The 15,889-nt window shown below is 38.9% G+C and overlaps 1 protein-coding gene across 1 annotated transcript in view; it reads left to right on the top strand.

Annotated features, from left to right (window-relative positions):
- Positions 1 to 15,266, top strand: part of LOC150088254 (uncharacterized) — an 87,099-nt gene extending 71,833 nt beyond the window's left edge. The window contains exon 2 of the mRNA XM_090370085.1: positions 15,145 to 15,266. Within this exon, the coding sequence (XP_090226211.1) occupies positions 15,145 to 15,266 (122 nt within the window). The remainder of the gene's footprint in view (positions 1 to 15,144) is intronic.
- Positions 15,267 to 15,889: the final 623 nt, after the last annotated feature.

The raw sequence follows: 15,889 nt of genomic DNA, 5'->3' as shown, positions 1-15,889 counted from the left end.
CCACCTCATATCTCTGAGAAGAACAGTATCACCACAAATGGGCCAGATATGTGTGTGACGTCGGTTTGTGTGTATTATGTGTGTGTTCTGTTGTTCTGTTCTGGCCGCTTGGCTACCCAGAAGCATCAGTTACCTGGACAGATGATTCTGGGTACTCGTCCACTGGGCACTCGTACGTGCTTTACATGGACTGGCCCACGGGAAGGAGGGCCAGTCCATGTAAAGCACGTACTGTCTCAAGAAAGAGACTCTGACCTATCTGACGTTGCCACAAGGTAGGCCAGGATCCTCTGGGGGCCCATTCCAGAGGGGGAAAAAAAACATCACCTATGGTGCTGGATATGGAACTGAAATGAATAAAAATGAAGCAGAAGAAAATATAATAAAACATGTATAAAAAAATAATAAATAAATAATAATAATAATAATAAAATAAATAAATAATAATAAATAAATAAAAATAAGTAAAATGGAAAAACATAGTGGTGCTGCTAAAAAAATTTAAAAAAAAATAAAAAAACCCAAATAAATTAGTAAACAAAAAAAAGTAGTGCTTTTTTTAATATATTAAATTTTAAAAAAATGTATTTGAGTTTATATATTATTAAAGGAGATCTAACCAGCTATGCATCAGCAGGACCATTGTGCTGCATTCTGTTGAGATCTGTCGACACTGAACGCCTTCGAAGAAATATGCCTTAAGCGAAAGCCTGAAGAATCTGTTATGACTCCGAGCTTCGAGGCAGAGACGACTCCTGTCCTGGTTGAAAATTAATAAGTGCATGAAGAGGAAGTCTGATATCGTCATACAGAGAGCAGAGGCCTGTTTGTGATAAATTGAACATAAAAAGACTGGTTCATCGATCCATATCCTGTCAACAGGTATTACGTGAATATGTCCATGCAGAACCACAATCGAACGCGCTTATCAAGGAGAAATGAAACTTGTGGTATAAATTTTCTCGTTGTTGCACTAACGGGAGCTGTATCCCACGAGACTGCCAGATGTTAACTAACTCGTTCCGCAGTCTCCTTCTTTCTCTTTTAGCATCATCTTGAAGGTTGATGGTTATTCCAAAAAATTCGGTCTCAATCTGGTTTTTCAGTTTGTATAAAGATCCTCTATAAGTAACTTGCAAGTCTAAAGGTAATGTTCCGGCTAGTACTTGCAGAGCTTGCGTCGAGACTGTCCTGCATGCCTTAACTAAACACCGCAAGATGGTTCTCTGCAATGAGACGAGTTTTTGCTTTGAAGTGTTTGAGCCGTGCCCTGTGAAACCATGCACCGGCAGCATACGTGATCAGAGGGAGAAAAACTGCATTGTAATAGATCCTTAAGGTTTTTTTCTGGAGATCTTCCATTCAACACGGGACACCCTAAAAATTGCACCAGTAAATCTATGTATTTTAGATGATAAGTTTGTCAAGTGAGGAATAAAATTGAGACTGGAATCAATTACCACTCCTAGAACCTTGTACTCTTTAACTATGGGGAGACGAATGTTGTTGATCTTGACCATCCGTTGGTCAAGATCAAACTTTGATCCAAGGTCAAGGTCAAGTCCAACTTTGATCCAAGAATCATCATCTTTGTTTTTGACAAGCTGATTTTAAGCTTATTGGCCACAGTCCAATCGTAGAGATCTCGGAGAACAAAATTTTCGGTGGTTCAAGATCGGCCCTAGAGTTACCATTTACCAAGACGGTGAGATCGTCTGCATACGCTACTATTTTGACGTTATCGAAAGATCGGGAGAACCACTGCTGCAGCACCATGTTCCATGTAAAAGGACCCAATACAGAGCCCTGTGGGCGCCCTCTAGATACTGATCTTGATACTTGGCTATGTTTAGCCTTGACTATTATGGTTCTATTGGCAAAGTAATTACAGTACTTATTAAAAGGTAAAGGTGGTTGGAGCACCTAGCCGATAGCAGACGCTCCAGGACGCTCTCCCACCAAAGGGAGTCGAAGGCGCCCTCGAAGTCGAAGAAAATGGCCAGGGTATATTTATGTACCGAGTTTTGAACTGAAGAGACAAAGTCCACAAGAGCATCCTCTCAGGGACGTCCGGGACAGAACCCATATTGACTCCTTGAAAGCAGATCATGTTCTACCAGTAGAGTATTCAATCTAATGGCCATTAGTCGCTCTTGCAATTTACACAAATTAGCCAGTAGAGCGATCGGCCTGTACGATCTAGCCGTTCCAGAAGGCTTATCCAGCTTTCTGATCAACTTAACTAGAGCAACCTTCCAAATTTCCGGAAAAGTTTCTTCCTGAAGGCATCTATTGAATAAGTTTAGAAGACCATAATTAATTTCAAGACTCTGATAATAAAAATGTTTTCTACAAGATCTAGTCTTGGGCACCTCTGAACATTAACTTTATGCGAGACAGCCTGCAGTTTATCCAACGTAAAAGGTTCGGTGGTTGTTGAGGACACACAAGATTCATTGTCTGATCGGATTTTAGAATGAACAGCTAAGTCTGAGGTAGGATTATCCAACGGAAAAAGAGCATCCAAGATTGCATTTACAGAATCATGCCAGTTCAGTGTTTCCGCGGAGTCCGTCACAATTGAGCCAAATATGTTAGATCCAGAGGTTTATCCTCTTACAATCTTGTATAGAAGACCCCAAGGGTTAGCATTTGCAGAGGTGTGAACGAAATTCATCCACGTTTCACGCTTTCGAGAGGCAATGGCCTTCACGTAGGTTTTCCTCAATGAAGAATACTGTTGGTAATTACGTCGATTAACGTCGGCTTGGGGCCAGTCTCTATGCCTTTGGTAATACCTACGGGCTCGATGAACTTGCCTTCTTAACTGGGATAACTCCTGCGTCCACCATGAACACGTCTTCTGATTAATTAACCCTCTTTTTCCTAGAAGACTTATATGACGCTTTTATTATAGCATTTTGAATATAGTTCACTTGATGAGAAATAGGTGAGGTTTCAAAAGAAGCAAGTTTCTGTTCGTCAAGGTCCAGAAGAATTGAAAAGTCAAAAGCATTCCTGTCAATATTTCTGATGGAAAATCTTATTAATTCTGGCTGTGAGAAAGTGTGTGAAGATGGAACGAGAGTGATTAAAGTCCTCCGATGGAGGGCAGTAGAGAGAAATTAAGTAAAAATTCATTACTGAGTGTGTGACAAGAACGCAGGTAGAGAACTGAGTGCAAAATCCATGAAGAACCGTGATGTCTAAAGAGTCATTAATATTCCAAAAGTAGAAGCAAATTTAATTTTACAGCCTAGAATTCTTAAATGTGAACAGAATTCTTAAGTGTGAACACATTTCTCGTGTAACTAATCTATTGATGACATGAACAGACCAGTTATATATGACAAAAAAAAAAAAAAAACTGCGCTGGTTAGTCCTAAAACTGCTATTGAAGGATTAAAATCTCCTTCAGACCACTTCATATGCTTCGTCCTAAAATATTAAATCGTAACTGCCTCAAAAAAAAAAAAAAAAAACCTCCAAACTACCTGACTAATCCTAAACAAACAAACACTGCAAAAGCTAATGAAAGCAATACTTATACGAATATACCCATTCCGCTCGTTCGTGTGGACAGGACAGCTTGAAAACAATATGCAAGCAATGAGGAAAAGAACAGTTTCTGATCAGACGCATACAAAATAGACAGAGAAATTCAAAGCAGGAGATGATTCAACGGATAGAATTCTTCTCACCCTGTTCACTGCGAAATATTTTCTAGGAGGTGGTCACTGAATTCGATATCGTGCACAGGGCTGTACGATTGAAACTTCCCATAAACACTTGCCGTATTTCTTAAGTCCTGTATGATGGTTGTACACGAATGCGTAGATTTCACAAAGAGTGCAGGCAGCCAAATGCTGACTTAATATGCTCCTTGGTTTTATGGCTGTCAAAAAATATAAAAGATTTTATTTCTTTATTTCCATTTAAAGAATTCTCTTTGATTACTACAGAATGATTTTGAAGCGAGAAAAGAAATTCGTATTAAGAATTACATTTCCAGCATTCCGCAGTCGGAAACTTAAAATTGGCGAAACATTTAATCCGTCTGAGCTTACATGCACGCGAACACGAGCTTAAGAATAAGGGAACGCGTATAAATCTGAGTAACAAACCAGCAAGAACACAAGTGCGCCACATTCGGTGAACGCACCGTTGGCAAAGCGAACGGTAAATATTTAATGCAATTTGCAACCCGATGATAGTTGATATATTCACTACAACGGAATATATATATATATATATATATATATCTGCGTAAAACTTGAAAACATATATGCGTAAAACATATATGGCTCGGGAAAACTGAATCATTGGTCTCTTGGTTCCCTATATTCTGGGCAGAGTCCAAATGAACATAAAAACAAATAATAACAGCAAAATGAAGAAACACTGGCCTAAGTTCAACACTACACGACGTTCTTTAAAAAGCGTAAGAAGAAGCAGAAATACTATTTTCTTTTTAAAGAAAGGTTTGGAAATTTTTGAATATTTAAAGGCGCAACGAGGTTCGAGTCAAAGCATTTTTACACGGGCATTTACAAGGGCATTTACGCGTAGTTTTTCTTTGTTACTTTGGCTGAATTTGTGTAAGTTATATTATAAGTAGCTTGATATCAGCAAAATTTCTTAACAGTTTTCTTATTGCACTGCATGATAACTTGCAAAGTTCGAATAATCTTTTTAAGTAAATCGAACTAGTTTCAAAAGTCAATTGATTTATGCAATAGCCAGTGCTGGCTCTTAAGTGCATCTGAAAATCGGTAATGCCGTATTGACAACCACGGAGCGATTAGGTGGATAGCAACTGAAATTTGTTTTTATGGTAGCAAGTAAGAGCACTTGGCATGTCATTGGCCTCATCTGCTGGAGAATATCCTAAGCGAGCGGATGACAGAAATAGGACAGAACGCTATCTTGATATGTCGTGCCACACGTCATTTGTCAGAAAGCGCACGTGCCACAGGCAAGGTAAATGGTGTATCACGATAATAATGGATTATCGAAGTTCGAATAATTTGTAGGATAATAATAATAATAAACGCAGCTCGCTCTTTATTGGCGTATCTCTCCTTAAAACTTAACTTACTTGCTGGTTGGTCCTCCAGCTGTATCCTGGAGCGATTCAAGATTTCGGTGGTAATAGTTTTTCAAGGAATGCATATGAAAAGTCACCGTAACAAGTAGAAATATTTATTCCTTTTGCTTGAGACAGCGTTAGTTCATAAAATTAGAAGTTCTAATTTTATAATTCTAAAATAAAATGATTACAATTATAATGAAATATATAAAAATTATATTAAAGTTAATTTTATAATATAGCATTCTATATAATTTCATAAGAAATTAGAACTGGTGAGAACCAGTAATGCGAAAAAACACCAGAGCATGGGTAGACAAACAGGAAATATATAATTTCTTTTTTTTTTTATTTTTTCTGGTTAAAGACGGAAAATCGTAACTTCTCACCTTTGCATAAAACTGTTGGGAAAGCGAAGAGTTCTTGCTATTGACTTTGAACAATGAGGTTCTGCTTTAATACATGACATTAGCATTAAGGCTGAAAGGCTATCAGTGGGATAGCAGCAGTCTTAAGATATGACTAACGATACGTCTTAAGATACAGCATTGTATACGACTTAACATATATAGCAGTTTAAGATACAACTACATTTTCTGGCAAACCATCCGAAATTCGCCTGTTGTTTTCACACTAATATATACACTGTGCTGCCACTTTATTAAGTACACCCCTGCTGTGCACACAAATGAGTTGTCCCACAACGTTGCAAGTCACATGATCACAGTTGTGGATATAAATGCAGCAGAACAACATTTCTAGTATCAGTTAAGCGTACAAACCTTAGCAAGAATGGGAAAAAGTAGTGATCTAACGGACTTCAAACGTGGCATGGTTGTAGGTGAAAGACATACTGGACAAAGCATCTCTGAAACAGAAGTTCTTCTGAACTTTTCACCCACCACAGTTTCATGGGTGTATCGAGAATGGAGCAACGAACAGAAAACATCCTCTCAACGGCACTCCAGTGGAAGAAAATCGCTTGTTCATGAGACAGGTCACAGGAGGATGGCTAGAATTGGGCAAGCAAACAGACGGGCCACAATGTCGCACATCGCGTCAGAATACAACCTTGGTGCACAGAACAAAATATCGTTACGGACCACTAGTCGCACTTTGTCGCGAATAGGCTACAATAGCCGACGGCCACATCGCCTACCTTTGTTACCAATGAAGAACAAGAGAGCACGCCTCCTGTGGGCACAGCAACACCAGTACTGGACTATCGAGGATTGGAAAACAGTTACTTGGTCTAATGAGTAGAAGTTCCTGGTGCATCATGTTGATGGAAGGCTCAGAATTTGGCGAAAACAACATGAATCCATGGACCCGTCATGTCTGACGACTACTGTGCAAGGTGGTGGGGGCAATGTTATGGTGTGGGGAATGATTTCTTGGCACAGGTTGGGTCCATTGATACCCATAGATTCACGGCTGAATGCCACATCGTACCTAAACATCGTTGCTGACCAAGTGCATCCGTTCATGTTGACAGTTTATCCTCGGTGAGATATTACTTCCAGCAGGATAATGCACCGGTGCTCAAAGCCCGAATCACTATGGAATGGTTCCAGGAACATTACAATGACTTTTCTTTGTTGCAGTGGCCTACTCAGTTCACCGGATCTCAATCCTATTGAACATCTTTGGGATGAGCTTGAAAGGGCTGTTCGCTGCAGGCCTGCACTTCCGTCGAATCTCAAGGAACTGCGTGACACAGTCATGTCTGCATGGTACTTCATTCCTGAAAAACCTTTTCAGCATCTTGTTCAATCCATGCCTAAACGAATTCAGGCTGTTTTAAAGGCTAAAGGAGACTCAACACGATACTAGGAAGGTGTTCCTAATAAAGTGGCAGCACAGTGTACGTCACAATAATAATAATAGGTCTCGTTGAGTGGCTATACCCCAATCAACCTAAGAGAAGGCGCCCCCTCCCGCCTAGAAGACGCAAGAAACGAAGCTACAAAGATGGACAAAGAAGACACTCCATGGCAGACACTAAAATGACCTCCATCAAGATCACATCGATAAAATTGCTTCCAATGCTCGGCATCCAAGACCAGGTAATCAACACCAGAAACTATAGGAAATACATCGCAAAGGAGCCCGGAATATCAGATAACCCATGCCGACGATGCCTGGCCTCAGAAACGATCCAACACATCACAGGGGGATGCAAGGTGATCATCCAGACTGAGTATATTCATAGACACGACCAGGTAGCCAGGATTATACATCAGAAGCTAGTGAGGAAATACTAGTTGACCAAAGAAAGTGTACCATACTGTAAGTACGAACCCCAGGCAGTACTAGAGACCCGAACCCACAAGCTGTACTGGGACCGCGCCATAATAACGGATAAGGCCATTCCACACAACAGACCGGACCTAACCCTTGTGGACAAGATGGAAAAAGCTACCTACCTGGTTGACATAGCGGTGCCCAACACTAGTAATGTCCAGGAAAAAATTGGGAAGTATTGACCTCATGTGGCATATGCAAGAAGTAACGATCATCGTGTTAACCACCGGTATATATGGTGCCAATGATCCTACATAGCAGCCTAGCAGCAATAGGTCTCCCAGAGAACGCATACAAGGAACTCCAGAAAGTCGCAATCCTGAACACCTGTAGAACAGTCAGAGAGTTCCTCGACCAACAGTAACACCAGCCATTACAACCACCCTGTGTACTTGGTAGTAGGCGCCTCCGTAGCCAGGTAGGCAGGAGCAGCAGTGCATAGCACACGCTTCTTGATTAGACCGGGGTTCGAGTCCGTCACCACCAAATACGGAGGATGCGGAAAGGTCAGGGAATGACCACCGCATATCCCCGGAGCAATATGGCCTTAGTTGCTAATGCTCCTAAAAACCAAAACAACAACAACAACTTTGTTGCAGAGTCCGTCAAGGAGTGGAATCCCCCAATCAGAGAGAAATAATATGAGCAACAACAATAATAATATATATATATACTAGGGGCTATGTCCCCTGCTCGCTTTGCTCGCCAACCCCCGAGCACGGTTTTCTACGTAATATGTAGAGGTATGACGGAGTAAGTCAAATCTTTTCTACCTAAAAGACACACCTGTGAAACGCACTGATCGATTTTTAATCAGGAAATGGCCTATTTAATATTTACCTGTGCATTTGTAGTGCGCGGCATTATCAAGATCGAATAAATATCACTATCTAATTATTTATCTTACATAGGTCACTTAGGAAAAGGCCTGGTAAAAATTCGAATCTTGGGTACCACTCCATACTTCGACTAAAAGTCAGGAAGAAGGCAGTGATTGGCAGGTGCAACTCACTGTTTAGCCTGGCTTCCTTTCCTCCTAAGTTGACATGCCTATGGTGTCTAACCCCCCACTTGCCAATGTTTTAAAATCGGGAACTCGCTTTCCGATTTTAAAATAGTTTTTTTTTTTTTCTGCCCTCCCTTTTTGAAAATTTCAGTTTCTAGAAAGAAGAGATCTACTGTTTCTGTGTGTGAAAGCTGCCTTTTTTCACTCTGTGGCTGAGTTAGTCGGGTCTCACGTGTAGCAAGCAAGTTTCCTCCCAGAAGCTGGGGTTTTTCGTCCAGCAAAACAAGCAAATCGACCAGAAAACACACGCAATTTACACACACACACACACGGTACATTAGTATATTATCTTACCGGGTGAACCTGATATAACAGTTTGGTTTTGGTTTGTGAAAGCTGCCGTGCAAATGTAGAGTGCTGCTCATCTATGACGAAAAGATGTTCTGTTGGAAGGAAGTGGAGGTTTCCCAGCATGATGCTTCTGAAAGGATGGTAATTTTTACAGTGGTAGAGCACATGCTCCCATTCCTCAGGAGTGCGAACACAGGATAGACCAGGATTTCCCAAACTTTTTCGGACTACTGCCTCCTTTTAGAGCATATATTTTATCAGCGCCCCCCCCATAAAGTCAGTCAAAAGTGATACATTAAAAATTAAATTTTAATAAAAAACTATTTAAAATTTAAGCATTTATTTTATAAACAAAAATATAATTTTATAACAGTATCTAAAAGTACTTGATTTATTAATATAAAAATAATTAATGTGCACGATAGGTCTGATGCCACATCTGGCTCAATATTAGTAAGCAGCATCCATAAATCGCCCCGTTCCACAATTTGTAATCGGTTTCTCTTTTTCGTCAAAAGGTCCGTAACGGCACAAAACTCACTTCAACTAAATATGACGCTGGAAACGCAATTAGGAACTCTTTCACAACGGTCCATAATCCAGGAGAAAGATTGGTAATTTGTTTCTGCGACCAGAAATGAAGATATCCGGTCTTAAATTTTATCTTGAACTCTTCGTTGGTTTTTAATTCAATCAATTGTTCTTCTAATTGCATTACTGTTTCCTCAACACTTGAAAATGGGTCTAAAACTCAATATGGAATCTTCATAACGAGAATATCTTCAAATCGCTCGGAAGTCCTTATGTAATACTTTCAAATGATGATAGTAGACTTGAATGTCATCATCATGTATTTTTGTCTGTTCTTTGAGTGCTGAAAGACTCGGAAACTGATAAAATTCTCCACGTCCCAAGTTGCGTTTGAACAGAACAAGCTTTGAAATAAATGAAGATATAACAGCCTTCGTTTTAATCAAATTCAGTTTATCTCCTTGCAGCTGCAAATTCATTTCATTAAACTTGAAATATAAATCTGACATATAAGCTATGTCACTTTTAAACTTTTTCAAGTTGTCTCGCAGGGAAGCATCTTTGTTTTCAAAGAATTCTAAAACTGTCTCAAGAAGACTATAAAGCGACTAAGACAGGCCCTTCGACAATCAGCAAACTTCAGTGTGGAGTAGCAAAAGATTAATTTCGTCACCGTTTTGTAAGCACAACTGGCTGAATAATCTGTCATTGAGAGAATTGTTTCTGAATTTGTTAATTGCTGCAATGGCGTATTGCAATGAGTGATGAAAGACATCACTAAGTTTTTTTGCAACTAAATGTTGTCGATGAATCACTCAATGCACCGCCATTACATTAGGCACCGACTTTTTTAAGTGTGCAGTGAATAGGGCACTGGAAAGAAAAGGCATAGATACCCCATATATTATGATTTTCAAGAAAATATATGAGAACGCTACCTCCTTTATTAGACTAGACAAAGAGAGTAGTAAATTTAAAATTGAGAAAGGAAATTAAAAATCGACTAGGAGACACAATACCTCCAAAGTTGTTTACTGCTGCCCTTGAAGAAGCTTTCAGAAGATTAGACTGGTCGCAGAAAGGAGTCAATGTGAATGGAGAGTAACTAAACCATTTACGACTTGCAGATGACATTGTGGTCATTAACTACGACCCCAAAGAATTAGATGAAAATCTTAATCAGTTATGCAGAGCTGGTAAGGATTTTGGACTAAAGATGAATATGGCTAAAACAAAAGTAATGATGAACAAGTATGCCACAGAAAAGGATATAATCATTGAAGGAGAGGTAATTGAAAAGGTGGATTCATGTATATATTTATCTTGAGAGTAATATCCTAAGAGAAATATCCTAAGTGGGAAATATCTTGAGAGTAATATCCTAAGTGGCGCAATTTGAAAACCGTGGTAATGTCACTTCTCATTGAAAACGAAAAACTAAAGGCACTTAATCAGGAGGTACAAAATAGAATAGATCTCCTTGATAGAATTATAAATTCCTGCCCGGCCTTTGTGATGAATTCAGATGCGGCCAGAAGAAAGAAATCAAAGGATCTGATGGGATCCAAGGTTACCGCTTCTCAGCTGATAAGGGAGCTGGTTGGTTGGTTTTTGGGTTTTATTGGCGCATTAGCAACTAAGGCTATAATGCGCCGATAAGGAAGCCACACCTGTCACGTTCAGAACATAATCATTCTGGGTTACTACCTGCTTCTCCTTTTCCTAGATCATATGCAGACACTGTTCGAATTTCGGTACAAAAGACTGGACAACCGAAATTTAAAACTGATAATGTTATTATTCTTCGAGCTTCAGACACCAGTGGGTGAAAAACAAGTGGCGAAGTTAAAAATCTCGTTACTAAGACCCTCAAGTCTGTTTTAAGACTGTTAAAATTCTACGCATGATACAAAATAAAGGAGTTATTATAGAAACTGCTACCAAAGAGACTTAGAAAATGTATCTGCTTCTGAGTCTCTTACTTCGGCTGGCGTCTCTCTCGGACGCCCTCGCATGGAAACCCGTCTTTACTTCTTTACGACATTCCAAAGGATTTAACTAAAGACGAAATAATCGAAAATCTTCATGAAAAACTTGGCTGACAATGGCTTTTCCTTAGAGGAATGTAAACAGGAAATTGCTCTCAGATTTACTACCCGTGCAAAATCGTCGTCACTTGTGGATTGGGTAATAAGCTTCCCGCCAAGAATGTACAAACGCCTTCTGTCGCAAGAAAGGATTTTTCTATCTTGGAGTTCTCACAAATTTCGTCAGTTTACAATTGTAACAAAGTGTTAGCTCTGCTTAGGATATGAGCACACTACACAGTTTTGTTCCTACGAATCCCCTTCGTGCGGTCACTGTGCCCGCAGTGGTCATGTTTTCTCTGAGTGTCCTCCATAAGGAAGAGCCGGCTTGCTGCGCAAACTGCGAGCGACGTAAACGGGAGTACAGCCATTCTGTAAAGGACAGTGAATGTTCTGAATATAAAAGAAATGCATTAGAAACCGCAAGAATAAGGACCGCTTGTGAGTAATTTGACTCATCACTCTGTACATAATGTAAACAACACTACCTCTCTAAACGGTTCTACGCTAGTTTTGTCTGTGAGGGAGAAAGGCTGTCTGAAGATTATGCAGATAGACGGGCAGCGATCTTGGGCAGTAGCTGACAAGATTAGGCTTTCTGCCGAGACAAATTGTATTGACATTGTCGCTATACAAGAGCCTTACATTGCATGCGTCCAGTCTGGACCACAGTCTAAAATCCTGGGTTACTCGTTAAAATGAGAATAATACAACCTGTTGACCAGAATCCCAAATCTTGTATATTAATTTTTAAGCAACGGCTAAGCGGACAAGTTAGTTCAAAGCAGCATTTTAGTTCGTAGTATATCACCGAAGTAGGTGCAATGGATCGTTTTTGTTACATCTCATATTGTGAACGCCTTTACAACGAGTTGCCTGTTTATTGCACTACCTCGAATAAGAAACGCTTCGCCAGTAGAATAAATAACATTAGAAGGCTAATGTTACTTATTCGCGGCGAATACCACCACCCAATCGGCACCGTGTCGAAGTTTGTTGTCCTCTCATCGGTGAGCGGGTAGGTAGGTACCCTAGTGGTACAATGACTGACAAACCTGGTATGAAGTTTAATTGCACATTTTTTAGCACTTGCTATTCCATATTTTAGACTATTACCATTAACATAGTTAAGACTTCGAAAGAGGTGCTCTCCCCTTTTCCAAATACAATATGGCAAACTAACACAGAAGCAAATACGATCTCCGCAAAATTCTTAACTCTTTGACATAATTTTTCTACTATATTAGCTCGAGATTATTCCAGAGAGGTTATATGGAATTATTTAGCTGGATAAATCCAATGCCAAAATAGTATAGTCATCTGTAGACTGGCGCGCAACAATAAACAAAATATTATATTAATATAAAACAAAGTGGTATAAAAAACGCTGGTGCTTGGCAGAATATACTGCCGCTATATAAAGAATAGATCTAGACACAATAAATGAAAAGAGCAATAATTATAGAAAATGAAATGCAATTAAATTCTATTCTTTTTTTTTTTTTTTTTTTTTGCCTTGAAAATTCATACTTTATGATGCATTCGCTGTATAAGTTGCATCCTTTTTTTACAGCAATCTTTCACATTTCACGTAGCGATTACAGGGTGTCTATAAATTATTCACCTGATTATGGAGCTCGATTAAAATTTTACTGTATTGTAAAAGTTTGCTTCACTTAATAAAACAAACTAAAAGAATTTTTTATCACAATTTTTCATCACACAAAACGCACTTCAGTAAACCTGCACATGTGCACCAATGGTAGTACAAAAAATAGAATAGCAAGATGGCAGCCAATTTCATTCTAAGTGTTTTGAAGCATATCTTGAAAAATGGAAGTCATTGCTTGTTCAGTCCGGTCTTTTTAACTCTGTGATATTGATAACTGTAGTGTTATTTTATTTTTATTTTATTTTATTTATTTATTTATTTATTATTTTATTTATTATTTTATTAATTAATTTTTATTTTATTTTATTTATTTATTATTTTATTAATTAATTAATTAATTAATTTTTATTTTGTTTTATTTTATTTATTATTTTTTCCCCTATATATCTTGTCCTTTATGTAGTCCCATACAAAGAAGTCCATAGGGATGAGGAGGCCATGGAATGGGAACATCCCGGCCGATTTGCACTTTGAAAGCATAACGTATCAATCTCTTTCGAGCAATGTTGTGCAATGCTGTGCAATGCTGCTCCCATACAGTATTTGCAACTGCAAATTTGCTCTGCGGATAAAGTTTGTAGGACTTCGGGTAAACACTTCCTGAATTTCCGAAACTTTATCTGGAGATACAGTAGACCTACCTGCTCCTTTATGGTGCAACACACTGCCGGTTTCTTGAAACTGTGTCAACTATCATCTGGCTGATTGTTCCGTGGGTGGATCTCTCGCTGGAATTCCTGTTGAAAACGTTTCCTTAGTCACTGGAGATTTTGCATCCCGCAGCTACAACACGCACATTGCTTTCTCCTGCACTGTTGCCATTTTAGTGCTGTACTGTCGCAATGTTTGTGATGAAAGCTGCCAACTGCATGAGAAAAAGTTCATTCAGTTGCTTTGATAACTGCAGTAAACCATTTTATGATACAAATTACAATAAAATTTTAATCGAGCTTCATAATCAGGTGAATAGTTTATAGACACCCTGTATTACACTTAAAACTGTATTAAGATCCACTTATTTTTAATTCGATTTCGGCTCTTCCTTCTGAAAGCGTAAACCATTTCATTACATTGAACAGCAGACACAAGAAAGCGGTAAGCTTACACAGTCTCCCTTATGTAGAAAGTTCCAAAACCATATTTCAGAACAGGTAAAGACGTTACATCGCTTTTATGGAAGCATATTTGTACATGGGAGACTGTGATTACGTAACCGAGCCATTTCTTTGTTGCTCGTTCAGTACTGTCTGCAGATGAGTTTCATGGGAGTAATTAGAAAAAACTACACCCGTTAAAAAAAAAAAAAAAATGTTAGATGGGTGTTATCCCCAAAGCAATTAAGGTTAGGAGACGTCAGTATATGAGAACAACTAACTCAGCCACGTTGTGAAGAAGTCCATAAAAACTGCTCGAGCCATTGACAGGATTCGCATCCGAGAATTTTCCACTGATTTAAAGAGGACAATGATTACATCCACTGACCTACCACGACGGCTTTGCCCTTGAACGTGCTGTTCCGTTGTAGCATGCATCTAGATTGCAGGAATAGCACGGGACTAAAATGGACGGCTTATGTATGGTAATTCTGGACAATAAAAAAAAAATAAGAGATTAAATGCCATTATATTACTTACGATTCTGAAGAGCACCAGGTCATAAACGATGCTGTACTACAAAGACCTCTTATGACGCAATTCTGGCGTCATGAGAGATCTCGGTAGTCACAAGTGTGGAGGAAGTACTAAAAAGCATATCAATACTTTTTGACTGGGACACCTCGTGTACAAAGCCCATGGTAAACGCACACACAAAGGTCGGCGAACGACATAACCAAAATTTCAGTGCATTCAAAAAAAATACATTTAGAAGAACAAGCAAGTGGTTCAAGAGAGATGATAAAATTGCTTTTCTAGAAAACAGAAAGCTTACAGAAAGTGAAAAAGATCATGCAAATCTTATTACTATTTACAAAATAGAGTGGGCCTGCTTCCTTCTTAGTATTAATATCACAATAATTTTCATACATTGATATTGCTCCTTCATTCATTCGTACTATTCACACTAACATGTTATTTTTTTAATTTTATTTTATTTCTCTTTTTAGTTGATGCAGAAAAACTTCGCTTATTTGTATCATTCGGCTTGACTAATATTAATAATACCCGAAGAGAAAGGCACACTACAACGGCCTTTAGTGGATGGAAACAGTCAAAAATTTCTAGTTAAACTCGACTTGGCGAAATGGATAAAAAGAAAATTCTAAGGGAGGGTAAATATGACCTTCTACGAATCAGAAGAATCCGAATTCCGACCCATGTGAAATATTCCTGGCATCTTTAGCCCGCACCACCTTCTTGGATGTAGTAGCCAGACGCCCACTTTTCTGGAACAAATCCCGGAAACGGAATCTATCTGGAAAACGAAGTCTATTCAATTCGCATTTCTGTTGAGTTCGCATTTCTATCATTTGGAATCAGTTCTTGGTGAACCTACGCGTTCACCAAGAGTTGATTCCAAGAAGATACGAATGACTGCTAGACGTACACCGTATTTTAAATTCTTCCCTTGTATTCATAAGCGGTCTCAGTGATGCAGAGTTTGTGTGTATCCACTGTGCCATCCTGCAGACTAATCTCCTGTTGACTAAAAGGCAGAATTCCACGTGGACAGTGGACAGACAATCTACGTTGTGCGTGGGACAATCAGCCTTTACAATCTCCATTAATCTTGCTAAAGAATACGATGTTATTTTCAATACTACACTGGGGTGTGCAAAACTTAAGGACCAAGACTATTTCTAAAGATTACAACCACAAAATCTTTACTTAAGGTACTGTTTTCTGATGAGA

Source organism: Mastigoproctus giganteus, chromosome 3, assembly GCF_048544385.1.
Source record: "Mastigoproctus giganteus isolate SK-2022 chromosome 3, ASM4854438v1, whole genome shotgun sequence".
Taxonomy (NCBI): domain Eukaryota; kingdom Metazoa; phylum Arthropoda; class Arachnida; order Uropygi; family Thelyphonidae; genus Mastigoproctus; species Mastigoproctus giganteus.
This window is presented reverse-complemented; position numbering and strand designations above follow the sequence as displayed.